The sequence below is a fragment of the Pygocentrus nattereri genome, chromosome 1, assembly GCF_015220715.1.
Source record: "Pygocentrus nattereri isolate fPygNat1 chromosome 1, fPygNat1.pri, whole genome shotgun sequence".
Taxonomy (NCBI): Eukaryota; Metazoa; Chordata; class Actinopteri; order Characiformes; family Serrasalmidae; genus Pygocentrus; species Pygocentrus nattereri.
The window spans coordinates 49310856-49338010 of record NC_051211.1 but is presented as its reverse complement, the minus strand read 5'-3'; the positions used below and the strand labels follow the sequence as shown (position 1 = coordinate 49338010).

Sequence of the window (27155 nt, the reverse complement as noted above, 5' to 3'; positions counted from 1 at the left end):
ACGCTCATATATGTTTATGTATAGTGATATAGCAAACTGAATTTTAGAGGGAAAAGGAGAAAAAGAAAAAAGAATACTATTTGAGAGTTGGATAAAACAGAACTTTTAACACAGCAGTGGGCTTACAAAATTAGTGTTTTCAGCAGGCATATTCACTAATGATGACAGATCGGTGTGCACAAAGGTCACATGTGAAGGTATTTTTTTGGATAATTTAATCTTATGTGTATAAAAGGTGGCTATTATTATGATCAAGTTTATTATAAACTCTCACTCGGTTTAATTGGGCAATCAAAAAGTATTAAAAGGGTGGCTTTTAAGCTTGAAAGCGTTACGTTGCTGCTGCCGTTACTGCTATGCAGGCGCATGTGCTCCATGTGCAGAATAAGCCCCGCCCACTCTGCTCTTCCCACTGGCCTCGTTTTTCCTCCTCAGAGCTCAAACTCCCGCTCACGCAGTGGATCCTGCGCCTTGGAGGGGAAACTGTCAGCGAGCTTTTTCTACAGTAGCCTAGAGGGAAAATGGGGGGAGTCCGAGTCCCGGCACAGATCTTTCTGTGGAGCTTGTCCATCGTGTATTTATTCGCCTTTGCATCCATCTACATCCAAGTGCCAGGTAGGAAGTGCTGCTTCTCCTCGTTTCTGAGGGCGGTAGTGCAGTTTGGGCGCGGCGCTCACGGAGCAGTAAGACGGGGTCCGGCTGGAAAAGTTCGCATCCAACTTCTCTCGCTCTTCGTGTGCGTTTCAGACAGAGCGCTGGGCGTTAAGGTGACCCCGCGCGGCTCGTTCAGCCGGCTGGGCCGGTGGGCGGCTGGTGGGGACCTGAGCGTTTGAGGAAAAGTCGCTGAAGTTTGTAGTTTGCGTTACGCTCCTCGTGGCAGTTACGCTCCCTGCGCTCGAGCTGCCGCCTGGCAGCCAAACACTCGGCACGTTTCACATGCGGTTGGCTACTCGGAGCGGAATCGGCCCTGTTAGGCTGAGAGCGGTGGCTGAACTGCTTAACTAGCTCGACTAGTTTTGCAAGAGCGAGGCTGAAGTTGGCTTCCTATTCGCCAGCGACTTGTTCGAATTTCCCCGTCCCACCTTAAATGGTGCAGCGGTTAGCGGTTACGTTCTGGCGCCTTCTTGTTCGAATTTTCCCAGTTCCGCCTTAAATGCTTAACTACATTGTTACTTGTGCCTTCGTGTTAGAATTTCGCCGTTCCACCTTAAATAGTGAACCATACATTCTGGCGTCTTCTACTTGGCCACTTCCAGTTCCACCTTAAATGGTGCAACAGTTGCATGGTTGTGCCTTCCTGTTAGAATTTCACCGTTCCACCTTAAATGGTGAAGCATATACATTCTGGCGTCTTTTAGTTCGAAATTTCCAGTTCCACCTTAAACGGTGCAGTTGTTAAATTCTCGCCGCAGGTGCCAGAATGTACTGTTTAAGATGGACGCACTGTTTTTAAGGTGGAACGGGAAGCCTCTCTTTGCAAACCGCATTCCCTCTGATCGAAAGCGGTAGTGGTGAAGCTGAAGCCCGGTCTGTGTCCTTCAGCGAACGAGGGGAGTTCAGTGTGAAACTTCAGCTCAGCATCTCTCCCTCCAGCGCAATAGTGACCCGTCATCACTCTCCGTGTCCACGTTTGTCATCAGACGCTCCTCCACTGAGCTGTAATTACAGGCAGATGTGGGGACTTCATCATTCAGTTAGCAACCAGGGCTGAGTTGTGACCGAATACAAGTACCGAGATTAGACATTAACTGTGTGTTTAGTCTGAGTTACACTTAGTAAAGGCAGGTCTTCAGGAAACAGTGGGAATGCTTTTGCACTCTTGGATGGTTTTTCCGAGAGTTCTCTAGTAAAGACGCTTGGCCTCCTTCACCAGCCGTTCTTCAGAGGAAATTTCTTCTGAAAACCCAGTTGCGCCGTTCTTCAGCAGATTCTGACGCTCACCAGCGTTTTCTTCCTTGGGATTTGTTCTTGGGGAAAGAACAGAATCCACACACTCGAGCACAATGATGTGAACGGTTCTGCGGTTGAAGAACACGTCATGAATCTCATGCAGACTTTTTCTCGGGGATCTTTGTCAAGAACACATTTAAAGAAAAACCTAGCAAGATATTGGTGAATGAGGCCCAGTGGTTCTATATAGAACCGTAAACATTTAATGAAACGTTTGCGTGTCTAAATGGGGCTTCAGACTGACAGTGTTGGATATGGTTCTCTATAGCACCCAAGGGTTCTGCTGTTCTTACAATGTCAGGCTTGTCTATATAGAACCATGTACAGCACATTCTCCGTTAATCTGCAGAACTGCTGTCTTTAGTAAAGAAACACTGAAGAACCTTTTTAAGAGTGTAGAACACTTACTGGTTAAAATAATTTAAAAAAAACCATTAAGTTGGCAGAGCATAAAACCCAGACTCTTGTTCTGTTAACTTACTTTTTGAATTTGAATTAAAGCAGAATTTTAAGGGAACTTGGTAACTACGCTTTTAAGTTTAACCCCCAAATTTCTTTTTACAGTGAAGTGAAGGTGCCCGTTAGATGAGTTCCAGAAGGGGGCCTCAATTAACGCACACGTTCTTCACAAACAAGTTCCTCCTAAACCCTGAGTAGACTGATAAATCAATACGATCAGTTATTATTCTCAGTGTTACTGAGCTCTGCTAAAGCCTGAGTAGACTGATAAATCAATACGATCAGTTATTAATCTCAGTGTTACTGAGCTCTGCTAAAGCCTGAGTAGACTGATAAATCAATGTGATGATCAGTTATTAATCTCAGTGTTACTGAGCTCTGCTAAAGCCTGAGTAGACTGATAAATCAATGTGATGATCAGTTATTAATCTCAGTGTTACTGAGCTCTGCTAAAGCCTGAGTAGACTGATAAATCAATGTGATGACCAGTTATTAATCTCCGTGTTACTGAGCTCTGCTAAAGCCTGAGTAGACTGATAAATCAATGTGATGATCAGTTATTAATCTCAGTGTGACTGAGCTCTGCTAAAGCCTGAGTAGACTGATAAATCAATACGATCAGTTATTAATCTCAGTGTTACTGAGCTCTGCTAAAGCCTGAGTAGACTGATAAATCAATACGATCAGTTATTAATCTCCGTGTTACTGAGCTCTGCTAAAGCCTGAGTAGACTGATAAATCAATACGATCAGTTATTAATCTCCGTGTTACTGAGCTCTGCTAAAGCCTGAGTAGACTGATAAATCAATACGATCAGTTATTAATCTCCGTGTTACTGAGCTCTGCTAAAGCCTGAGTAGACTGATAAATCAATACGATCAGTTATTAATCAGTGTTACTGAGCTCTGCTAAAGCCTGAGTAGACTGATAAATCAATACGATCAGTTATTAATCAGTGTTACTGGGCTCTGCTAAAGCCTGAGTAGACTGATAAATCAATACGATCAGTTATTAATCTCAGTGTTACTGAGCTCTGCTAAAGCCTGAGTAGACTGATAAATCAATGTGATGATCAGTTATTAATCTCAGTGTTACTGAGCTCTGCTAAAGCCTGAGTAGACTGATAAATCAATGTAATGATCAGTTATTAATCTCAGTGTTACTGAGCTCTGCTAAAGCCTGAGTAGACTGATAAATCAATGTGAAGATCAGTTATTAATCTCAGTGTTACTGAGCTCTGCTAAAGCCTGAGTAGACTGATAAATCAGTGTGATGACCAGTTATTAATCTGTGTTACTGAGCTCTGCTAAAGCCTGAGTAGACTGATAAATCAATGCGATCAGTTATTAATCAGTGGTACTGATGGTTATATTACTGGATACATTTAGGACAATGTTCAGCCATCATTGCTTTTTCACTGTTAACCCTGTTAGCAATGGAATGCACTTACATTTTTTTCTGCTGACAGTAAAACCTGGCTGTTCTCCATATTAAAAGAAAATATGAAAATTAGCTGTACATTCAGAACTGAAGTTTTTCTGTGCTTTTTGTGGTAACCTGTAAATCAAGTTTAGAGCTTGACGATATGGTAAGATATAATATTGCGATTTATTATTAGTGTTTATTATTTTTTGGTACTGATGATCAGATATTTTCAGAAAAGCATACTGTACTGAGTTGTGACAGCTTATCATGATAATAATGTATATCGTCATATTGCCCAGCCCTAACGGAGTTGTACTTTTACTTGAATAAACCAGGCGGCACAGTGACTGTGTGGGAATGACTCCAGATAAAAAAAATTGCCTAAGGAAAATTATTTCTGTAGCACCGTAACATAATATAACAACACGGTGACTGTAATTAACACAACAGAGAGAAATAAGATGCGGGTTCAGTATGCAAACGAAAAGCAGCGCCAGCGGAAGGCTTAAAACCTTCCTCCTGGGGACGATTAGAGAGTGTGTAACTGATCTGTAACTGGTGTAAACTTGTTTTACATAAAACAGACGTTTTTATTTCAAACTTATTTTTGAATCATTCAAATATTCAGTGCCTTTAATTTTTGCTGTTGTAGTTTTGGCATATTTTGAATAAACAATGGCCAGTTGGGGTCATGGCGAAATAACAGAAACGCAGCTGGCCCTCGGATTTGCTGGGATTTTTTAATATGGCCCTTTTAGTGGCTGAGTTTGACGCCCCTGCTGTAAATCCTGAAACGGTAGTTTGAAAGTCAGAGGAGTCAGATTGCAGAAAATGATGTATTGTCACATGTAGAGCCTCAAAGGAAAGTCCAGCTAATTATAGTAGACCAGTTTAAAGTGAAAATGTCTTGAATTTGCACCGTCATTTTTTGTGTATCGCCCGCTCCTGGTTGTACATACGAGGATGTGTATGTACTTATATGCGATTCTCCTACACCCAAGAAAATATAAGTGACCTGTGGTTTGCGTAACTGCGCTGTAGTTGCCTGAGGCTGGTTTGTCATCAGCAAGCTCAAGGATGATACAGTGACCCAGATTTGTAGTGCCTCACTCGTACGTTGGTGAGGCTGCCTTTCCTGTCTGGTTGCTTTATGCGGTTTTACGTTTGGCGGGTAGTTGGTGAGGAGAAAACGATGCGAGGGGTTTAGTTTGCGTTTCAAGATGAGGATTGGGCCTGACGCAGATCAGTGACTCGGTTTGGACTGATCTGACCATTGTGGACCAATTGGGCCAGACCGGTGTGTGCTGTGTATGTGCTTTAGGGGGGTAGATGGCTAATCAACTGCATTGATTTAGGAATGTAAAAATGATCAGAATTAAGTGATTATGTTCAGAAAGCATGAGCTTTTTGTCAAAGTAAGTCTTGGTCTGTTTTTAAGGATGAAGCAAAGTTGGCTGTAATGTGTTTCTCGAATAAGGTTGGGCGATATGGCAGTAATATGGCATCACGATACTTGAAGCTATCTCATGATGCATGATGTGCATCCCAATGAGTTTTTTGAGCTTTTATGTGAGCTTTAAAACATGCAATATTCTAAGCCGCTACTCCGGTAGGGTCGTGAGGGGGTGCTGGAGCCTATCCCAGCGGTCATCGGGCGGAAGGCAGGATACACCCTGGACAGGTCGCCAGTCCGTCGCAGGACAAATTTAGAAAAAATGTTTTCAAAACGTGATTTTTATTCAGTATTTCACACATTGTGTTGTAGCGTTGAAGGATTTATCATTTTTTGAATGGGTGTAATTCATTCAAACATTATCAGCAGTGTTGTATTCATTTTAAAGCAACCATATCTTGTGAGATGTGAACATGATAACACGACCCTACATGACAAACTGGTCTTCTACCACAGCGTGTCGACTGTTCAGGCCTAAAAAGAGTGAATGTGCTGTCTGTCTTGGCTGAAAGCCAGGCCTGTGACCCTTTGCACAAAACATCTTAAGCATTTTTATTAAGTTAAATGCTTAAATGATACATTTTAAAATGTAAATCAAATGTAAACTTTGCAACTTTTGAACACGGAAGTTCTTCATTTATTTTAAAATGTGGATTTTGTTCACTTTCGTACCCACGCATGTTTAGGTAAAAATGTAAGAGACAAATTCAGTAAAAACGTTTTATGCCTTTGGCCAGTGGGCCTTAAATTATTAATAATCGCAATTAAATTCACCGTCACATTATCACTCCAATTAGACGTTTTCCCCAAACTCATCGGCCTCACTGTGCTGCGCTAAATCCAGTAACACCGAATTTGCTGTGTTTGTAAGGAAACATGCAGGTCGGTGTTCTTTAAGTGCTAATAATATGAGTGCAAGGCTGCTGTGGGGAGGGACGTTGGCACAGCTGCAGTCAAGTAGTGAGACGTGTTAATGGAGTTCTCCATTTCAGAGCGTCGTTCTTTCGAGGCCTTAAAGCCGCTCTGATTATGCGTTCCTCTTTCTTGGGTGGAGGAGCTTAAGGCAAAGCAAGATCCTGTGCCAGAGAGAGTAGGTCAGAGAGAGAAAGAGCTGAATGAAAATGCCGTGACTCACACGTTTGGCCTTGGCACAGTGTTCACTGTTCCTGCGCCGTTACCAGGCCGCGGAGAACACACACCCCATAAAAGACTCTCTACTGCCGTGGCGCTCGGCTGCCGGACGTGTGGAAGAATGGTTTCTTTTTCTGTTGTCCACTGTGCGTATTTAGCTCAACCTTAACAATCTCATCATTCAGAACAGGGATGAACAATTAGGGAAAAACCTAGTTGTTTTTTTTTCTGACTAACGTTGCGAAATTAAGGTCCAGGCCAGGTTTTTTGGCCAAGATGACCAGAATATCCACATTTTCTAGCTTCAGGCTTGAACCCTGAAAGTAGTGTGCCAAACTGCCAGTAAGTTGTGGTTGTGATGTCACAAAACATGCGGTTTGGTCGCTTCTGATTGGTCTAACTCATCTACAGGCAGCTCACAAGCTCGATGTTATTAGGGTAACTTTACTCATTTTGAACTCAAGACAAGTGTTGATAATGCAGCTCTCTTAATTTGCAATTCCGATATAAAAGCGATTAATCTTTCAGTCCTAATTCAAATGATCCAGTAACATTCAGTGGAAAAAATGTAGGAGAAAACGCGTCAGGCTTGGAAACTGTTCTGTTTATCGTGCGGCGCGATAGCAACATTTTTGAAAATGTAAAATATTTTTCTGATATTTTCTGAATATGACACCGACTACAGAATGACGTATACACACAGGACTGTTAGTCCTTTTGTACCAGAATTTAATTTTCAAAGAGTGCGACTTTTCATTTAATAACAAGTTTTAATTTTATCCACATTATTTAATCGCGTCTCATTGTGAGCTTCCGAACCGTAAATTGTGATCCTTTTTATCCATGTTTATTGTACTTGGGAAGAGCAAAACGTTTATTTCTACATTTTATAAATGTTTATGTATTGACTTTGACAGGTATATGGAAAATTGGATTTTGGCATCATTTGGAATTAAATCCGCCCACAGCTTCCCTTGTTGATGCATCCATAATAATTTACATTTTGCTGTTAACAGAACAAAACTTTTCAATCTATGATTTATTAAAGACTCATTTGTGTATTACAGCTTTCTGTGATGACAGTATCGCAGGATAATGATTAAATACGTTCTGCAGGCCTGCCCAGTGTCTTCAGTTAACAGCTGAAATTGTCGAGTTTGTACGTTCTGTGTTGAGTCTACATAAAGCTGTGGTGTCTGTTGCAGGTCTTTTTGGGGATGAAGGCTTAGTGCCTGTGCATCTCCAGGTGGCCGGTGTGCAGCGTCCTCTGCTGGAGCAACTGCAGGCCTCCCCGTCCCTCCTGTGGCTGGGGCCAACCCTGGGCCTCGGGCCCCAGCAGGCCCTGGAAATCATATGTCTGCTGGGGGTGCTACTGAGCCTGGGAGCTGTACTGCTGGGAGCGCTCAGAGACAGCCTGGTTTACCTCTGCCTCTGGGCCCTTTACCTCTCCCTGTACACTGTGAGTCTCTCTCTGTCTCTCTGTGTGTCTGTCTGTCTCTCTCTCTGTGTGTCTGTCTGTCTCTCTCTCTGTGTGTCTGTCTGTCTCTCTCTCTGTGTGTCTGTCTGTCTCTCTCTCTGTGTGTCTGTCTGTCTCTCTCTCTGTGTGTCTGTCTCTCTGTGATGAGCAGCCCTGCAGTGAAAATCATCACCTTTGCAGTTCACCTTACGTCATTACCGGGGCTTAGAAGCTGGTCTGGTCTAATTCATGCAACTTCAGCTGTACAGAAGTCAAAGTCTAATACTGAACTGAATCATTACTGTCCACACTTTTATACTGATACAACTATTATAGTGAAAAGGAACTGAAATAATGCAGTTTCAAGTGTTGTACTTTAATATACTCAGAAGTAAAATCACTGGGAAATGGGTTATTTTTGTCCTACATTCATCAGATGTATTCCAGATCAAAAGACGAGACTAAAAAGCAGAGAGTCCACATTCATTTCAGAGCATAAATCACACTGTTTTGTGATTTGTTGTGTGAAGCGTTGGGACAAATGAACGTCGGGTGATTCTGGTTACTTAGCCGTTGTTGTGCATGTGTAGGGACTGTTGTAGTCAGTGGAGTTTGCATTAGGGCTCTTGTGTTTGACGTGAAAGTAAGAAATAAGATGAACCGACTGATGGACAGGCAAACGACTTTGGCCTTGAGACTGAAGCAAATCCATAGGAAAACAGCTCGGCATTCCAAAAACAACAGTATGGAATAGTTTAATTACAAAAAACAATTTGCAGCTAGCAGGACATTCCAGGAAGACCACAGCAGGATATGATAGGAATACTGTTAGAGCTGTGAAGAAAACCCCAAAAACAACATCCAGAGAAATAACAGTCTACAGAGTGCAGAGGTGAAAGTGTCAGTGAGTGCGTTTACGTGCACTCAATAATCCGATAACTGCAGAAAGTCGGATTTTGTCAGTAATCCAATCAACACATTTACATGCAGTTGAGTAATCTGATAATGGGAACCAATTACACCAATCTAACTCGGCATTCGTCATAATTTCGCGCTGCTGCGACTCGAAACATTAAGGCTGATGTTTCTGTACCAAAAAATTAAGACTCGTCACAGCCGCTCCGTGTTTGAAGAGATTTTGAGCGAAACGGCCCGAGGAGGCCGAGGCTGCAGTGTCCAAAAAAAAAAAAGTTGAAAGAATCCGAGGACCCGAACCAAATAAGTGACCGAGTAACTTGCCATTTTCACAGTGAACTTCAACACATTGTGAGTGATGAGCCCAGCGGTCCACCATCGAAACTTCATAAACACTCCTGTGATGCTGGCGAAGACGAAACTGAACCCTCTGGGAGTGACTGGTGTTTGCTGGCTGTCATGACTGTTTACCTCTAGACAAGCAGGATGTGTGAAGCGTTGTTCTTTTGCGTATGCGGGAAAAAATCGGATTGGTGAGAATCAGATTTGGGCCGCTGGGTAACCTGCTGGGTAACCTGCTGTGTAAACATGGCCTGTTTTGGATTTTTTAGTCTGATTTCTAGATCGGAGTGTGACCATTTGAATAATCAGATTACTGTAGAAATCGGATAATATGATCAGATTACAGTGAATGTGACCGCGCTCCGTGTTTTAGAAGAAAGTGTCAGTAATACAGAAGCTACAATACAAGATCTCTCCTCAGCACCAAGAACAGAAGGCTGGAGTTCACAGAGAAGCACAAAGGTGAGCCAGAAGAGTTCAGGAGCAAAGTTTTAAGGACTGATGAGGTAAAGATGAATCTTTCATGGAAGTGATGGGGAGGGTCTGCCAACTATCCTAAGCACAGCTCTTCATCTGTGAAGGTTGCAGGATGCAGTGTCATGGCTTGGGCGTGCAGAGCTGCTTCTGCTACTGGTGGTACTGGCTCACTGCTCTTCATTGACAATGTAAAAGCTGCTGTTACCAGTAGAATGAATTCCCATGTCCACACAAATGCCTCATTGGGCAGAAGTACATAATGCAGTACATAACCCAACTGAGCATTTCACCCGTTAAAGAAGAAAATTTAAATAAGAGCATCCCCAAAACAAGCACCCTAAAGGCCTGGCAGAGCATATCAAATGAACTTATCAAGAGTCTGGAAATGTCATGGAGTTGTAGACTTGAGGCAGGTCTTGCATTAGAGTTTGGGGCTAAATGCCAACTTTAAACAACTTTATTTTGCTTTAAGTTGCTGTATTGTTTATGATATGTAGGCAGGAATAAAAGCTGGCATTCTGTGCTTTGCTCTCATGCTCATCTTTTCATCTGGACTCCCATTTTTTTATGAATATAGAACCAAAGTAACCCATTTCTCTTCATTTCCACAACATTTTTGCCGTTTTCTGTATCTAGGTAATAAATAGCATAGACGGATGATGCTGTTCACAGCTTGAAATCCCAGTTAACTTCCTTGGGACCACCGGTGGTTCCAAGACGCACTTCTTCATATTCTTTACTTCATAACCTTCATGTTTTATAAGATTCATTCAAAAGGTGGGTGTCCTATGAGAGAGTCTTCTTTCCAGTCAAATAGGTGGGTAATGTAGTTTTAAAGCTTTAGAATAAAAGCAGCTGAACTCAGTTTTTATTTCTACTGAAAGTCGACCCATTTTTCCCACAAATCTGGGCTGCAAACTGGATCTCAGATGGCGTCTCTTCAGTGATCTGCTCTGTAAAAATGATTTTTTTTATAAAGAAATACAAAACATCTAAGTTTTGGCATTTAGCAGTAAATTGTAAGCATTTAGCAATATGTTTATGATCGTGAAACACTACTTCTGTTAATTTGAGGGGAACTTTTACCAAAAAAACACAAAATTTAGGTTTTACTGAATAATATGCCTTAGAATTTGGGCAGGTTAAGAGGATAAAAAATGGAGTACCTTGAACGTGTTGCTTGGTTTTATAGTTTGAGTCGTAAGCCGTCTGGTTTTGCTGTTGTGTATCATAAAATATGCAAAGCAGTGAGACTAACGGTATTCAAATGGGGGGTATTGTGTGCGGCAGTGATCTTGGTGAAGTGTAGCTCCAGCGATGCTGTTGACTGATTAAATGTTTGTGCTGTTTTTGTGTAGGTTGGGGGAGACTTCCTTCACGCTGAGTGGTAAGTCCTGTAGCTTTGTATTTGGATGGCTCCTGTGCACCTGTGGTCTGTCCACCAGCCATGGTTTAGATACCAGTTGTAATCTTACTAATCCTTTTGAAATCCATTGAAGTACATTTGCAAGGAAAATGATCAACAGCTGCAGCAGTTTGAGGCTGTGCGCGAGAGTAACAGACATGAAAAACTTGCCTGTGCTTGCGCGTCCCTAGAGCTCTAAGTGCTCGTAAAATGGCGTCATTACGTTGTTTGTTCATCAGTCAGATTTCCAGGGTTACCAAAATAACAGGCCTGACCTGCTTTTGATGTTTAGGTTTCAGGCCAGTTTTTTACTTTCACCCGTCACGGCTGAGAGAAAACTGATTGTTTGTCCCTCCTCTGTTCTGCTCCTCGTCTCTCAGGGACAACCTGCTGTTGGAGGCGGGGCTTCTGGCCGCCTTGGTAGCCCCGTGTGCCTTGCTGCGAAGAATCTCCGCTTCCAGCCACCATGACCCTGTGACCTTTTGGTTGACCCGCTGGCTGTTCTTCAGGCTTGTGCTTTGTACAGGAGTGAGCAAGCTAGCCAGCGGTGACCCCTCCTGGTGGGACCTCACAGGTTTGTTTTTGTGGTCTAAACTTTGCACCCTTGGTTCTGGAGCACCTCTGCTCTGCATAAGCTGTGTCTCAATTCAGGGGCTGCTCCTTTGAACAATGCAGTCTATGAAGGCTTGTCCTTCAAAGGCTGAGTAGACCCACGAAGGCTGAGCCAAAACGAGACAATCTGCTCTATGGCGGATGTTTGTGTCATAGCACCGCTGTTCCCGCCCTTACCGTTGCATCATGAAATGCACCTTGACTTTTTTTTCCCCATTTGCCTCGTTGCAGCTATTCGACTCGGTTTAAACCCAATACTTAAATTTAAAAATGTCTTCAGTCGCCGTTCGCTCCTCTGCTGACGCTGCCATGTTCTCGAATCCTTACCGGCATGAAGTGAACCTTGGGATATGTTGTGTGGCGAAGGGTGCACCCGTTGGATCCTTCATTGCCGATGGAAAAGGACACATTTTTTAGCCAAACATGAAGGAGTCTTCGAAATGGGACCGTCTAGTCGCACCGCTGTGACTCGGTCGGCCTTCAAATGCAGCCTCCGAAGGACGCAGCCCCTGAATTGGGACACAGCTATAGTTGGTGTTTCTCCTTTTCTTAGCACACCTGATTCTAATAATCAGCTAATTAAGAACACAACGTTTACTTAATTACTGATGTATTTCATTAGTGACCATTCTTAACGTTCCACGGTAATTTTCTGACTTTGGGACACATTTACTTCAAAACAGTGGTATCTAACTGCCCTCCATGCGGCCATGAGGGACAGGGATGTAGCCTCCTTCTCCTAAAAAGTACAGGCGTAGTTAAAATCATTTTTTGTATATTCTATTATTAGAATTTCTATATTTATATAGTTTATATATTATTAGGTAGAATGGTCCATACACACATCCAAACTGTGTTACTTGAGTTATCAAACAGGGCGAGTAGTTTGGGATGAAGAAAAACGAGAGAAAGAGTTTTATCTTGTAAATTTTTAACTTTTGACAGAGTAAGACCGCAAAGAATTTGTGGACGTCTGCTATTGTGTCTCGCATCAAGTTAAACGGAGACCTCTGTGTGGACCTGTAGGGGAGAGCGAGGTAGAGTCTGATGCGGGGGGATGTTCTGATCACTTGGTTCTGAAACCTTTAAATAGCTCACAGTGAGAACTAGCCAGGCTAAAGTACAGCCTCCTCATGGTGGGGTTAGTTTAACAATGAGAAGTCCTTATCCTCCAACGTGCAGATGTGTTTTTGGAAGTTTTCTGCACATATTTATCAACATACTGTGGATGTTGTGAAAATGTGTCAAATGTTGCTGATTTCCTTTTTCTAATTCGGTCAAAAATATGTTGCCAGATTTGACAAGGCTTCTTCTCTCTAATCAAATGCATCTTTGCTGAAGATGTTTATGTATTTAGATTGTAAAGCTAGGCTTATTTTAGCTTTAATCTTATTATATTTGAGTCTTATATTGTTTGCATTTTTACCAGACCTATAAGAGACATTTAGGACTAGCCCCTCAGTGTCTTGGTTACCATCTGTAGCATAACAATTTCACTTGCGCCACTTTCAGCTAAATTATTCATGAATATTAGGTCCTGGGGTGAAATACATGTTCATTTGTAACTGAGAAATGCAGGTATCTTAAATTAACGATAGTGGTTTTTAAAAATGATGGATAAAATGTGTGAACAGAGGTTAATGCCCTGCTGCCCCCTGTATGGAAATATTTCGAGCACAAAGATGATCCATTTGTAGATGCATCAGTTGGTAGGTCATCTGGTAGTGTGTTAGATCACATGTATCCAAAGCACAAAGATTAAAACTAACCAGCAGGTATAGATTACCTCTATATAATGACTGTATGCGGTAAACAAATGTTAAACGCCTCACATGCCACACTTTTATTTTTTCGCCTTGTGATTTGGTATCGGTTTATATACCAAAATGGTCATAAATCATTTTTACATGACTATTTTATAGCCTTTCTTTGTCCCTTAGAATTAAACAGGCTGTTTTTGTTGCAGCACATTTAAGACTGCTATGTAAATGAGCGTTTTGATTGGCTACCCTGTATTGGGCCTCATTCCAAAAAGAGCTGAAACACTCTTTATAGCTACAGTCTGAATGAGCGGCGCTAAACTGCTGTAGGTGCTTATGTAAATGAGTCGGTTCTCTTGTCGTCACAGAAACAACAAATTCACAGCAGGCTGTTTTTAGCAGCTTGGTTTCCATACATAGACTGTATGTACTGGGTAGCGAGAGATGTTTTAAAACTTTTACGTATTACTTCAAGCTATTTTATTTATTAAAAAGAGGGCATAAACTATTAGTATGGAACTTCAAACCTTGCATGTTGTAGCTTTTATCCATAGCGATACGAAACACATTTTCATTGGCATATTGAAATACTACTGTGAATGTTTGAATGGCAAAAATGCTCATCCCCAGGCAGGGGCGCCTCGGGACCATGATATTCAATCATTGACAGGTCGGTGAAAGGCCCAGAATAGCCTTCTGGGTCCTTTATCTCTGCCCGCGTTGAGGCCAGGTGAAAAAGTTCTCACAAACTGTCTACGAATCATTTTTGCAGCGCTGAGTCGGCATTTTGAGACCCAAGCCAGCCCCACCCCTTTGGCCTGGTACGCCCACCAGCTCCCTGATTGGCTGTCCAAGCTTGGTGCAGTTTACATACTGTCTGCTGAGATTACGGTTCCCCTGCTGATGTTCTTCGCTCCTGTGCGCGGCTTGAGGATCGGCGCTTTTTATATCCAGGTGAGTCGGTCACTCCTCCCCGTGAATGAGTGATGAACGAGGCGTAATTACGTGCCTTATCGAGAAAAGGCAAGAATGCAAATGGAAGTGAATGGCAATTAGTTCATTCATTGTTTGAGTGCCGTGTGCCGTTGACTGGCTCTGTGATGGATTAACTCTCGTTACTGCTGCAGTGACTAGAATGAATGGCAGTCATTAAAATGGAACCTCAGCATTTGTTTGGTATTTATTTATTTATTTTTTTAAACCAGGTGTTTCACCAGCTGTGCTTCATCCTCCTGGGTGGTTTTAGCCTGTTGCACCTGCTGACCATCACACTGAGCTTCTCTCTCCTGGACAATGATCACTTCAGCTCTCAGAAGAAAAAGACCAAGACAAAAAGTAACAAACTCCTCTTTCACAGCAAAGTGTATTTGACTATAAAGGACAGCTTTACTAACATTTTGTACCTTCGTAAACTCCATGTTGGCTGTAAAAAGTGGCCGTCATGGCGTAAAATAAATAGAGAGGAGATTATTATAATGAGGCACCCATGCTGATTTATTAAGACTGATGGTAAATACTGTCTGTGTGCTGAGAAAAGCTTATTTTGGCACCAACTTGGCTGCAGTTGTTTGTGCTCAAAGAGAAAAGTTTTTCAAACGCCTTTTATATTAATGGTAGAGATGCCTTATAAATGCCTGCCAAGTCACAATATTCTTAATTTGCTGACAAAAATAAAGAAAAACAATAGTTTTAGAAAAAAAACTAACGAATAAATAGTAAATAAATACTGTTAGACTGAATCTTTGGGTATACACCGATCAGCCATGACATTGTTTCTATGCTCACTGTCCATTTTATCAGCTCCACTTACTGTATAGCTGCACTTTGTAGTTCTACAGTTACAGACTGTAGTCCATCTGTTTCTCTGATACTTTGTTACCCCCTTTTACCCTGTTCTTCAGTGGTCAGGACCCCCAGGGACCGTCACAGAACAGGTACTATTTTGGGTGGTGGATCATTCTCAGCACTGCAGTAACACTGAGGTGGTAGTGTGTGGTGTGCTGGTGAGAGTGGATCAGACACAGCAGTGCTGCTGGAGATTTTAATAAAATGGGCAAGGATGCCTGATCAGTATATTGTACAGCACAGTCGAGAAGTCAAGAAGCAGGTTTTCTCTAATTAATGATTTGATTATTTTCTTTTCCGAACGCACATATTATTAGAACCTTATTTATTTTGTAATCCCTACTTTTTCTAATGCTGCTTTACTTTGTTGCTTGTGGCTTCTGTGTAGTGCACGTAGTCGGAAAAGTTAGGCTCAAAATCACACGGTTGCCAAATAATATCACATGGTTTCCAAATGCACCCAACACAGAACTCAAGCTCATGTCTCAAAACAAAGTACATCAGCACCATTAGTAGATAACCTGCTGAAGTGGCTGCCCCCATCAGCTCAAAGTGTCATTAGACAGCCGGTAATTAGCGCCTCTCTTAGTAAACCAGCCCCTAAGTGTAGTCATTTTGGATCAGACTTGTGCCTTTGGGTAGGAATATGTACTCAACACGCCTACTTGTGGTGACGGGTCATTGCGTGATTCATCTTTGAGGTCCAGGCTGAAGACCCTTTTTTTTTTTTTTTTTTTTTTTTTTTTCCCTCTATGCCTTTTTAAAATTTAAGCGTTTTCTGTCTAGATTTGCACAAACAGTATTTATATTTCTAATTTGTCTTATTTCATTCTTTCATTGTTCAGGGATGTGATTACTTTGCTTCTGTTTAAATGACAGCCGTTGGGGTTGCCTTTGTGTATGTTCCATATAAGTAAACTTGCCTCAAAATACAGCTACATGCTCAAGTTTAGGTGCCCCATTCAAATGACATGCATTCTTGATTTTCTAATTGAAAATAAGTGTAAAATATCGCATCCTCTACAGAAAACACTTTTCCGCACATTTTACTGCACACTTACTGTTTATGTGCTAGATGTAATGGATTGGGGGCATAAAAAGTGCAAACGTTATGACACATTTTATATTTTGTTTTATTTTTTATATTTATATATACTTGCAGAAAAATACAATATTTAAGTGCGTTCTCTTTGGAGACCTGATTAACTTACTTTCACTGAGAAAAATTAATAAAACGTTATTTGACCAGCGGTTCTCAAACATTTGCATATGACTGCAGTTACGATTTCAAGAATTTTGATCATCTTCTGTACTCTGATGGTCCTTTTTCTGTCTCTGTGCCTTCATCTTTTTTTCCAGCTTGGAGCCAGTTTTTGCTCTCGTGTCTGTCTTTCCTGGTGAAGCTGGCTGTCTACCTCCTTGTTTTATTCAGTGCCATAAAGCTCTTCAAACTGGAGATCAACTGGGAGAAGAAGGTGGTAACATCCAAAACAAGTGAGTTGCAATTATTAAATGCAGGGATGCAGAACTGAGTCTGGGCGGAGTCATTTGTAGCCTTAGCTTTAGAATGTGTTCAAAGTTAATGTGGAAAAAATAAGTTTAAAAGTTTTTAAGCCTTGAGTTCACTGCACAACTTTAACAGATCATGAAGACTGGGCATCTCATACCGTCAGACTGGGGTTTGCAGAGTTTTTGGGGTGACTGCAATATTGTGTGTGTGTGTGTGTGTGTGTGTGTGTGTATAACACGCACTACTACTCAAGTTTTAAGCCGTGGCGGAACCGAGCGGAGCGTATTTTACTGTAGTAATATAGTATTTACCTTCACAAAAGGTGAAATTAGGAGGTGCTGTTTAATTATGAAACAAACATTTTCAAAACTGCATTTTTCTGGCAAATTAAAAAGGAAAATGAATTGCTGAATTGACAAATTGACCTTTTGTCCTGTGAATGTTTTGTTCTGTGCTGCTACAGCTTTTCTCTTCAGTGGCGAGTTTTAGGACTTTAGGTCGCACTGTGTCAAAGGAAGTCAGTTAGAATGTAGAAATAATTGTGATGGCAATAATATCAACACTTGAAATTCTTCCTCCTTCCTATCCAACTTCCTGCACTGTACTTGTTCCACCTTCTCTTTCCTGTGATGAAGATTTCACCACCACCCTTCCTCACTCACACAGTCCTTCAGATATTCAGGGGTGGTTCTGGCCTTCTAGCCTTAAGCACAAGCCACCCAAGCACACCTGTTCAAGTTCTTACTGTTCTCTCTTAGTCATGCTTCGTTCTACTGCCGTTTGTTGAAGGTGTGATCCAAGCTTGCAAAATATTTATTGCTTCATTAATACATTTGCTGACCGTCAACTGCTGTTTCTTTCTGACAGCCTTCACTCGTAAGAGCTTTGAGGAGTTTGTCAAACAAATCCAGGATCCAACCATTTGGGTGGGCGTGCTTTCTCTGACTTGGGAAGTAGTGGCTGCTTTGCTGAAGTAAGATCGGTGTTTTTATTTTGTAATGTTTTGTTTTTTTTTTGTGTTTTTTACATGAACTTTTGCCAAAATGTTTTCACATTATCTGCAAACCTCAGGTGTGTATGTGCTCGAGGCGTCCTGAACAAGCTCTCGAGTCTCATTCAGTGGGCCATCTTCACTGCTGCGGCTGCAGCTGTGTTCGCCCTCAGTCTTGTAAGTATAAACTGAAAGCGGTGGGTAATTTCCATGTTTGTGTGTTTTTTTTCACTCTGAAAGTTACTGATACAGAAGATTGGTGCTCTCGTTTTTGATGATCGGCTTGTTTTGGACAAAACAAATCTATCAGGCTGCACAAAGTGGGGTCCGTGAGCCTAAGTTGGTCCGCCAGAGGGATGTCCTAACAAATGTGGTTTTTTTTTTTTTTTTTAATCTGTTATTATTTTAGTAGCGAAATGTAACAAAGGAAATGATACAGGATTATTTTTATGGGGGGGGGGGGGGGGGATTTACTAGAACTATGGATTTTCAATGAATTAATATTATGCCCTCAAATTGAAACAACCTTGTTTTCATAAAATGTTTGACACTTTTGAGGCCACTATAGTCATTTGAAGAAGTTTGAGCATCACTTTTCAATGGCGTTTACCTTTTTTTATTGTTTAACAAAAAAAATTTGTTTATTTTCTGAATTTTAATGTAATAAAAATGTGGAACTGTTCTCTTAAGAGAACGGGTTTGCTTATTTTCACTTAGAAATTCAGCAGAATGTCTCGTTTCACAAGGAGCACCCAAACCTTTACATAGGACTGTATGAGATCAGACTGGGGTCTTCAGAGGTTTTCAGATTCATACACACTAATAGGAAACGGCCAGTGGTTTAAGGCTTGGTTGCTTGTAAGGCTGAAAAGGAGATGATTCGGGCTCCTGTGCTTCCACAGTTTAATCCTTCACTCTAATTTGCTTGTGTTCACCTCAAGGTTCCCTACACTGCCATGGCGGGTATGTCTGGTGGTAAAATTTTACCCGAGGTGAGGAAGGCCTACGGTGCTGTGGAGAAGTATCAGCTGGTCAGTGCGTATGGCATTCAGCACAGAATGGTCCCTCCTGCAGGACGGCCTGAAATCGTCCTTGAAGGCAGTGCGGATAAGAAGACATGGACGGTGAGAGTTTTCAGCTTGTCTACCTAACGTTGATGAAACGAGCCAAATGAAGCCTAATGCACAGTAGAACCGTAGCAGCAATCATTCTGTGCGCTTGAATTCTAATGCTGGTTTGGGTGGACGTGACTTTAAATATTCATGAAAGCATCTGCAACACTGCATAGATGAGACCTGGGGCCATCAAAACAAAGGCAAACTGTTCGTCAGTGAGGTCCACAAGGGCTTATCCATCAACATGAATATGTTATTATCTGTATAATTATTTATAGTCATTTCAAACAGTCATTTATACATAAAGGAGCTAAAGTGTCATTCCAGTGAGACGAAATTAATCATTTTAGCATAAACACGGATCACGTAAAGAAAACCTGCTCTAATGAGATGGGGAGGGGGTCGGGGGGGCTTCCACAAAGCAGGATTTCTCAGTTTAGCTAGATAAATTAAGCCCAAAGTCAAGCCTGTCCAATAGGAAAAGGTCTGAGGGACATTCCCATTGGACACTCCTCATCTTTGGGCTTAAGTTATCTGGCTAACTGAGAAATCCAGCTTTGTTGAGCACCACCCTGGTCGCCAAGCAAGGCTTTGAAGTATTCTACGACCATCACGATCCTGAAGTTTTAGCAGACGATTCATTGCTTTAAAAAGTCTTGTGGTTTAACGTTTTAACGAGGGCTCGTTTTTCTTCATTGTTTGCAAATATGAAAGTACTCGCTTCAAGTGGCTGATTAGCTGTCTTGCTTCCTATACTTGGTAGCTCCCAGCTTACACCTAGTAAAGCTCAAACATTACTCACTGACGCCCCCTAAAGGCGTTAAAGCACCCAATCAGAAGTTTCAGCTCCTCTTTTTTGGTAAAACTTAAGTCTCAGTAAGACATTTGTTATTTACATGAATTTGACCTGTGGATGAAACTCGGTTACTAATGGGGACATAATCATTGTGAAGAGTATCATCTGTGGGTGGGGAAAAAATAACTGCAGTCGGATCAAATAATTCAGATTTAGGCGCTTCTGTATTGATGTGTCTAACTGAAGAAATGATCCTGCAACACTAAATTCAATAGTGGTAAATGTCGTTTTACCTGGAGTGAAATGAAGTGTGCAGGTGTATAAAAATGGCTGTGAAACTGCTGTAATAAGTCTTTCATAAATCGGTTATGGCTGCATTCCCTGTACAAATTCAGTTTGCAGCGATGCACGTGAATCGGCCTCAAATAAGTGACACATGAGTACAAATGATCATTTAGACAAATTTGCCGATTTGTCATGAAAAGCAACATGACTGTGATCTGAATTAGGTTAAAGCTTGGCCCCTCAGCTTACGTTTTCATTGATGGGAATATAATTTGAGTTTATGATGATAATGATAACTGCATTCTGCACAGACAGCATGTAATACTGTTAACAAGGAAACCAAAATATTGCCCAACTGTAATGTTGACACCCTTCTTCTTGAAAACCTCAGCCATTTTATTTTGTACCAGAGAGCAGATCTCATGTCCTGAGTTTCCATGAGGTTTTTGTTTGATTTGAATTTTCCCCAGCGTAACACTGTCAGAACATTTGCGCAGGCCACATTTTGTGTTTTTATTTTTTACCAATGTGTTAATTTCAGCAGATAGACAGTAAATGTGTATTAAAGTCAACAAAATGTTATTCGACAAGGCGGGCCCAAACTTTTGCATATGACTGTCTGTATGCCAGTATGTGTGTCTGTATGTAGATGGTGAAGTTTTTGTTTTTAAAGCCAATCAAAAGCAGCCTTTTCTACTGTATATATTTTTGAATGAAGCAGTTCTTTGGATTAGAATGTACAAAATGAAAGGAATGGTTACATAAAGGCAAAGCTAAAGTAATGATATATCAAAGAGAATGAAAGGATGATGACTTGTAACAGTTCTTAGTTAAACTTTTTGCGATATTCTTTAATATTGGTCATCGACCCAAGGCTAGGACAAACATGTGTATAGCACTTTTCCTTGAGCCCTCAGTGCAGGTAGAAAAAAAATAGCAGTATTTAAAACGGCTGTGTTCCTCTGTTAAACTGCTCTTTAACATATTTGGCCAGTGCAGCTTTTCCCCTTGATTTCCTCTCTCAGCTCAGGGTTATTCATGTGTAATCTGTGATACCACAGCCGCTACATTGTGTGCTGTGTCTGTCAGGAAACAGCATGTGCCCGAGCTCTTTTCGCTGACACAGACTCTCCGTGTTCCTGTCCCATTTCAGGAACTGAACCTCATGTACAAGCCGGACAGTTTGAGTGAATGTCCTCCGGTGGTGGGGCCTCACCAGCCTCGGCTAGACTGGCTGCTGTGGGAGGCTGCTGTAGGGGAGCACGACCAGAACCACTGGTTTACAGGCCTAATGCAGCGTCTGCTGGAGGGCAAGCCGGACGGTGAGCAGTTATACAGGCCGTTTTAATAAAATAAGTATAAAGCATCACTCTGAAGGTGACGAGGCTGCATCTCTTTTGGGATGTTATTTATTTGTATTCAGCATTGTGGTCATTTATTGGTCAAATTATTTATGTTCTACCATGGAATTTGTCCAGTCACATTTGTGATTCAGTATGTTTTTCACTCCTACTAAGATACTGGAATCTAGTCATGGTGACATTTGAGATTTCATGTAGGGCTGCAAAGATTTGCATCTATTGTCTTTTTACTTTGTAAAACACTGTGGTGATAATATTTGTGTGAATTCCTACAGATTTCAATGCACACACTACACATGGGGGCAGTGCAGCTTCAGTCTTTTCATTGTATTATATGAAGAAATGATTTGTGGCACCGACAGAACTTTAGTGTTGGGGGCAAAGAGAGATAAACATGCCACGAAAGTCACAGTGGGCAAAGCAAACGAAACAAAAATGGTCAAGTTACTCGTTTTCTACTCCTGCTGATGGTGGGAAAGGGCTGTACTTAACTTGCCTAAGTTAATGTCAACATTTGTAAATGTAATGGTTAGGCTACATGTTAGAAAACAGAACATTTGATGGAATAGAGGAACATTACAGTGATGTTAAGCACAGTGTAGTACAATTAATTTCATACTAAGGCTGAATTTCAATAATGAAGTGGTAGGGAAAAAAGGCTCCAGATGAATGCTGCGTTTGACAGAAGCTGGTAACTCAATGTCCCACCTGAATGAAATAAAACACCCGCTCTGCTGGAAATTCCTGATCAAATTTTGGATGGTGTCCTCAACTCAGGTCAGCACATGATATCAAACCAACATGGCTCACACAGTGAACAGTAATAAAGAACCGCTGTTCTAACAAACACACATGGTAGTTAATTAAACTGTAACATTGACCGTTAAGTTAACTTTTATAATTTTAGTGCTCACTTTTTAACTCATCAGACATCAACTGGCTAGCTTGTTGATTGCAATATGCTTTCATGGAGGCCTACAGGGTTTTTCCCATTTTGTGGCTTGATGCACAGAAAAAAAACCCCAAAGCTCCAACTTCTCGCTTTCGAGCCAAACGCAGCATAATACGGTCCTCTCATCCCAGAACGACTGGCTGTAGGCCAGGCAGACACTCAGAATTATATAAATGGTGACAAAAAATGGAAATTAAATGAGTAAATGTGCTAGAATCAAAAAAATAGGAAAGGTGGCAAGTTAATAAATAAAAACCAGTAAAACCGCCAGTAAATGTTTTCTTCTTCTTGTATGTGGTCGTATTTTTGATTCAGAATTTAGACCAAGCAATATATGTAATGTGAACAAAAGCAGTTAAACATTTCAGATGATGAATTTTCAACGTTCTGTTTTTATTGTTTTTTAAATAATAAGAAGAATTTATTATTATTATTTTCTTCTTTTTTTTTTGTACCGTTATTTAAATGCATTTTTTCAGAGACAGGAAAAGCCCTGATTGACGCACTATCCATCCATACCCTGATGCACTGAATCCTGAAACCTAACCTTGCTCTTGTCCAGCTGCTGAATGCATAGCCAGGTTAACAGCCTGTTTTCTTCTTTATCGGTTGGATGGGGCTTATTGAGCTGTTTCTGTCTGTCTCTGCTCTCCTGTAGTGGTGAGTTTGCTGCAGGTGGATGAAGCTCAGTACCCCTTCAGCCAAACTCCACCAGCTTTCGTTAGAGCCAAAGTCTATCACTACCACTTCACCAGGACCACCGAGGATGGGTGAGTTGAACACACAGCCAGCGTTTTCTTGATCCTGAATAATGACCTGTTGTTTTCATGTGAGACTTCAGCTTTTTGAAGCTGCTTCCTTTAGCTCAACAAAAAGGATACAGAAGATGGTCTGCTCCAGCTCTGCCAAAGATAGACTGGTGACATTCCACCAATTTTGCAAGATGTCAGCATACTATTAAATCATTGTGGTAAATAAAGGTGTTCAGAGTGGTTTGGTGTGAAATGCTCCATTCTGGAGAAACTTAGCAAGTCAAACTTGGTCAGTGGTGGGGGTAAGAAAGAGACATCCATCTTTAAAAGCTCCCTCACAGAAACTTAGTGGATGAAATGTACATTTTAAATGCGCTGCCTGATGACATTGTTTTTATAATAGTTTTGACATTTGAAACTGATCGTTAGATGATAGAAACCTTTATCTCATCACTATTTTATCAATATCAACATATAAAACCTCTTTAAAAATATAAAAAAGTGGTTATTTTGGATCGTAAATAAAATGGCTACTTTTGCGTTGTAGACATTGTGACTCCGGATTCCTGTCACCACCAATGTAAAGACAAAGTCTCTGCAAGTGATTCATTTTGCATCAAAACACTGGATTCCTTTTGCATATTGACAGTTGAGTAATGCAGAAATTTAGAAATCGGTGGAATTCCCCTTTAACCCCCAGATTTGCAACAATTATAGACCGGGTTCTTACGCATGCTTGAAATCCTTTAAAATGTTTACATTTGAATGTATTTTCCAGGTTTGAAAAGTGCTGGAATTTTGGATAAAGTGCTTGGAAATGTCTGTCATTCACAGCAAATAGCTCTCTGACTGAAGTTTGGTTATCAGATGGAGGAATAAAATGAGTCGTAGCCTTAAATGAAAACTGCTCTCCCTGGACCCAGTGAATGTTATTTTGGACATTTTCAGTAAAGAATTAATTGGAAGTGAAGGTATTTGTTGAGTTTTTGGGGGTAGTTGTATTATCCTGACAAGTTTAGATAGCAAGGAAAGTCCATTTACAAGCAGATGACAAGTTTGGTTGTTTATAACGCAACACAATCCCTTTAAAGTGATAGTGAATTAATTATTTTGAGTATGTATTTGTATAGATATGTAATTTACTACAGTTGTAAGGTGCTGGAAAAGCTTGAAAATGAACCTTGAAAGTGCCTGAAAAGTGCTTTTCATTTGACCTTGGAAAAGGTGTATGAACCCCCTGTATAGACGGACGTAAGTGAATTTCCCGATCAGGATCTCGATTGGAAGCGTTTGACGGCATGGATGATCTGATAGGGCGAGAGGAGAAATGAGTCACTCTTCCAGTCCAGCTCCAGAGTGATTGGAGGCCTGATATATTCAGACGTAATTGACAGTGACACTGGACCACAGAAGTGGAGGAGTTGGTTGGTTAACACTGACAAATGCTCACGCTCATGTCAGAAAGATGAGACATTCTGTAAAAGAGCGACATTAAGTGTGGGATGCTGTCTACTTTGGAAGTCAGTCATTCAATTCAGGCGTCTAATTTGTGCGTTTAGTGCTTTTTACGACAGAATTTAGACTTCCAGACAAACCCAGACTGGGAAGGACAAACTCTCAGAGCAAGAGGCCGAAAGCCTGAGAGAGGAGCCGAGAGGATTTTATGATCCGTGTATTGGTTTGTGATACTCAGACGTTCCTGTAACTGTGTTGTGTGGCAGGACCCATCCGCAGGCCTGGTGGAAAAGGCAGTATGTGAGGGAGTTCTTTCCCACCGTGCACTTGGGTGACCCTGCACTCAATGTACTGCTGAGTGATGCTGGACTGAAGGTAACCTAAGCTTGTGATAGACCACAGTGTCAACATTATCTGACTGAGATGTTATAACTAGGTAATGCATTAATCTCTCAATTCTGCAGTGCTAATAATATACGTTATTAGTTTTGGCTCTAAATATAAATTTCATTTCAGAGCCAAAGGTTGTAAAGTAGGATTTTGTGTGAAACGGTGCAACACAGCTATAAATAATACAAAAAAAGGAATCGTCACATACAGAACTATGTAGTGTTTTTAACTCCCTAAAATTTGGTATGTAAAAATGTCGCAAAACTAAAATTGAAATATATGTGCAAGATTTACACAAAGTCTACAAAATATAGCAAACGAGAGACCGCTGGAAAGGACTGAGGTGCATATAGGTGATTGGGGTTGGGTGGTATAATGGTAATAAACTGTACTGCAGTATTCAACCGGGGGTTGTGTTGCATGAGGGGGGTGAACAGTTGTACTTAGTATCCACAAAGGGGGCCTTAGACTAAAAAAGGTTGAGAACTGCTGTTTTACATTGACAAGTGCTAGTGTCCTGTTACCTCAGCTAACGTTAGCCTAGTCTTTTTTTATACCTTATCTTGTAGGTCGATTGCAGTGTTTGTGAAGGGGTGAGGAGCTGATATCATACATGAGAAACTTATAAATTGTGATGAATGTTTTATTACATTAAATATGTACAAGTAGAGTGTAAAATGAGCTTGATGTTTATTGGCACGGTCACTGTGACACTTTGTGTGTAGTCATGTTTTATCTGCCATAGCCTGGCTCCCCTGGTGTACAGCAGACTTTAGTTATCATCTTGTACTGTGTTATTATTGTTTACTGTATATAAGACATAATAAGCCAAACATTTAGGCCCCCCTGGTTAAAATAAATGTTTTTTGAGCCTTTAAGTGAAATTATGTTCCTCTGCAGGGAAGATTCTTATTGCACTATTACTCTCTATATGCTGAATTTAATGTATTTGATCAATCGTGTCCTGTGCAAAAGTTATGGCACATTTTGCATGTTGTTTTTTTATGCCAGTATGTTAAACTCAGTGTGCAGTTTTTTTTCTTTGTATTTAAGTGTGTTTAACTTCAAGATAACAATTTAGCCAGGGTTATTCAGACTTTCCCCCCACATATGACCATGTCTCCAGTACATGTTGCTGAGTATGTATTGGATGTATTCTTTGTCTGTCTCTATCCAGGAGAAATATCCAGTCCAGTCCAGCCCAGACACACCTGTATCCCAGGCCTTGGGTCTCTTACGGGGACACGTGAGGGGCCTTTCCGGGCCCTTGGTCCTCTTAACTCTGTTTGCCACTGTGGCCTCCATCCTCCTCCTAAAAGCCCTGTTCTCTCGGCCCCGCCACCCCAAAGGCCCGAAGCCGAAATCCACGTCTGAGCACAGGAATAAGAAACCCAGAGAGGCTCACGAAGGCTCCGAGAAAAGCCGAGCGCCTCCCAATCGGGGAGGGAAGAAGGACAACTCTGAAGAGAGGAAGCAGGACTCGGACAGAAGCCCGCCACGCAAGAGGAAGTGAGCTCAACTGCCCCATTTCACCATCGTCTTTCTCAGGAACAAAAGAAGGCAGGAGGGCGGGTTTCGTGTATTTGCTTCACTAATGTTCAATCCAGAGTTTGCCGTCCAATTCCATGCATTCATTTAAAACACCTTCTGTCATCAGCAAAGTATTTTTTGGTCTACCCACCACAGACTGCAGCATTACATCATACGCCACGTGTCCGAACCACTACATTCCTTCATGATGTTGAAACCTGTTCCAGAGTGATTGGATGTGCCGGGACATTTGACTGATGGTCATATTTGGAAAATGTTTCATATAATGTTTATTATTATTATTATTATTATTCTCCTCTGTAATGATTCAGAGATTAGAGGATGTCCTGCTAAGCCTGTTTATCTGACCAATCACGAGTAGCTGCAGAAACGGTTTGAAATCAGTTGTCTTTGTAATGGCACTTTTCCATGTCTACTAAGATCTTGTTGATCCAGTGTCCCTTAAATGAATGTTGATGTGCACTTTTGTCTCATGGTGTAAACGGTTGACTATCATAATACATATTATTTCATAATCAAGTGTCTTTCTTTGAACATTTGAATGTCGGTTTTTTAGCCCTGTTTTTTCAGCTCTCAACATTTTTTTTCACCCCCAAGATCAAAATTGATTAACTTGCATATTTAATATTTTGATTGTCTAATTCCAGTGCACTTAATTGTGTAGCTAGGATTTAAAATTCAAGGGGAAATCCAGTCATTTTACAGGATATCTACGTAATTCAGTTGTTGAATTCAGAGTGGTTTCCTGTAGGGTAAGACTGCTTGCA

General features: G+C 41.2%; 1 protein-coding gene across 2 annotated transcripts; it reads left to right on the top strand.

The window, feature by feature from the left end:
* Nucleotides 1–355: 355 nt before the first annotated feature.
* Nucleotides 356–26903, top strand: lmf2b (lipase maturation factor 2b). 2 transcript variants are annotated; one of them, XM_017698918.2, is made up of 15 exons: nucleotides 356–615; nucleotides 7624–7877; nucleotides 10967–10995; nucleotides 11394–11587; nucleotides 14158–14339; nucleotides 14591–14720; nucleotides 15287–15319; nucleotides 16590–16724; nucleotides 17608–17713; nucleotides 17812–17908; nucleotides 18673–18855; nucleotides 21081–21249; nucleotides 22899–23010; nucleotides 24714–24822; nucleotides 26015–26903. In XM_017698918.2, the coding sequence occupies exons 1-15, from the start codon at nucleotides 522–524 to the stop codon at nucleotides 26348–26350; spliced, it is 2163 nt and encodes a 720-aa protein (XP_017554407.1). In that variant the 5' UTR covers nucleotides 356–521; the 3' UTR covers nucleotides 26351–26903. The 2 variants fall into 2 exon arrangements, with proteins under 2 accessions (XP_017554407.1, XP_017554408.1); XM_017698919.2 differs by lacking the exon at nucleotides 15287–15319 and having other exon boundaries at nucleotides 357–615.
* Nucleotides 26904–27155: the final 252 nt, after the last annotated feature.

Bases quoted from the DNA above. Each gene is read 5' to 3' on its own strand.
- lmf2b (XM_017698918.2), top strand. From the start codon at position 522: ATGGGGGGAGTCCGAGTCCCGGCACAGATCTTTCTGTGGAGCTTGTCC. The intron at 7,878-10,966 runs GTGAGTCTCTCT...GTTTTTGTGTAG, and splicing joins TTTACCTCTCCCTGTACACT to GTTGGGGGAGACTTCCTTCA. The intron at 17,714-17,811 runs GTAAGATCGGTG...TGCAAACCTCAG, and splicing joins GTAGTGGCTGCTTTGCTGAA to GTGTGTATGTGCTCGAGGCG.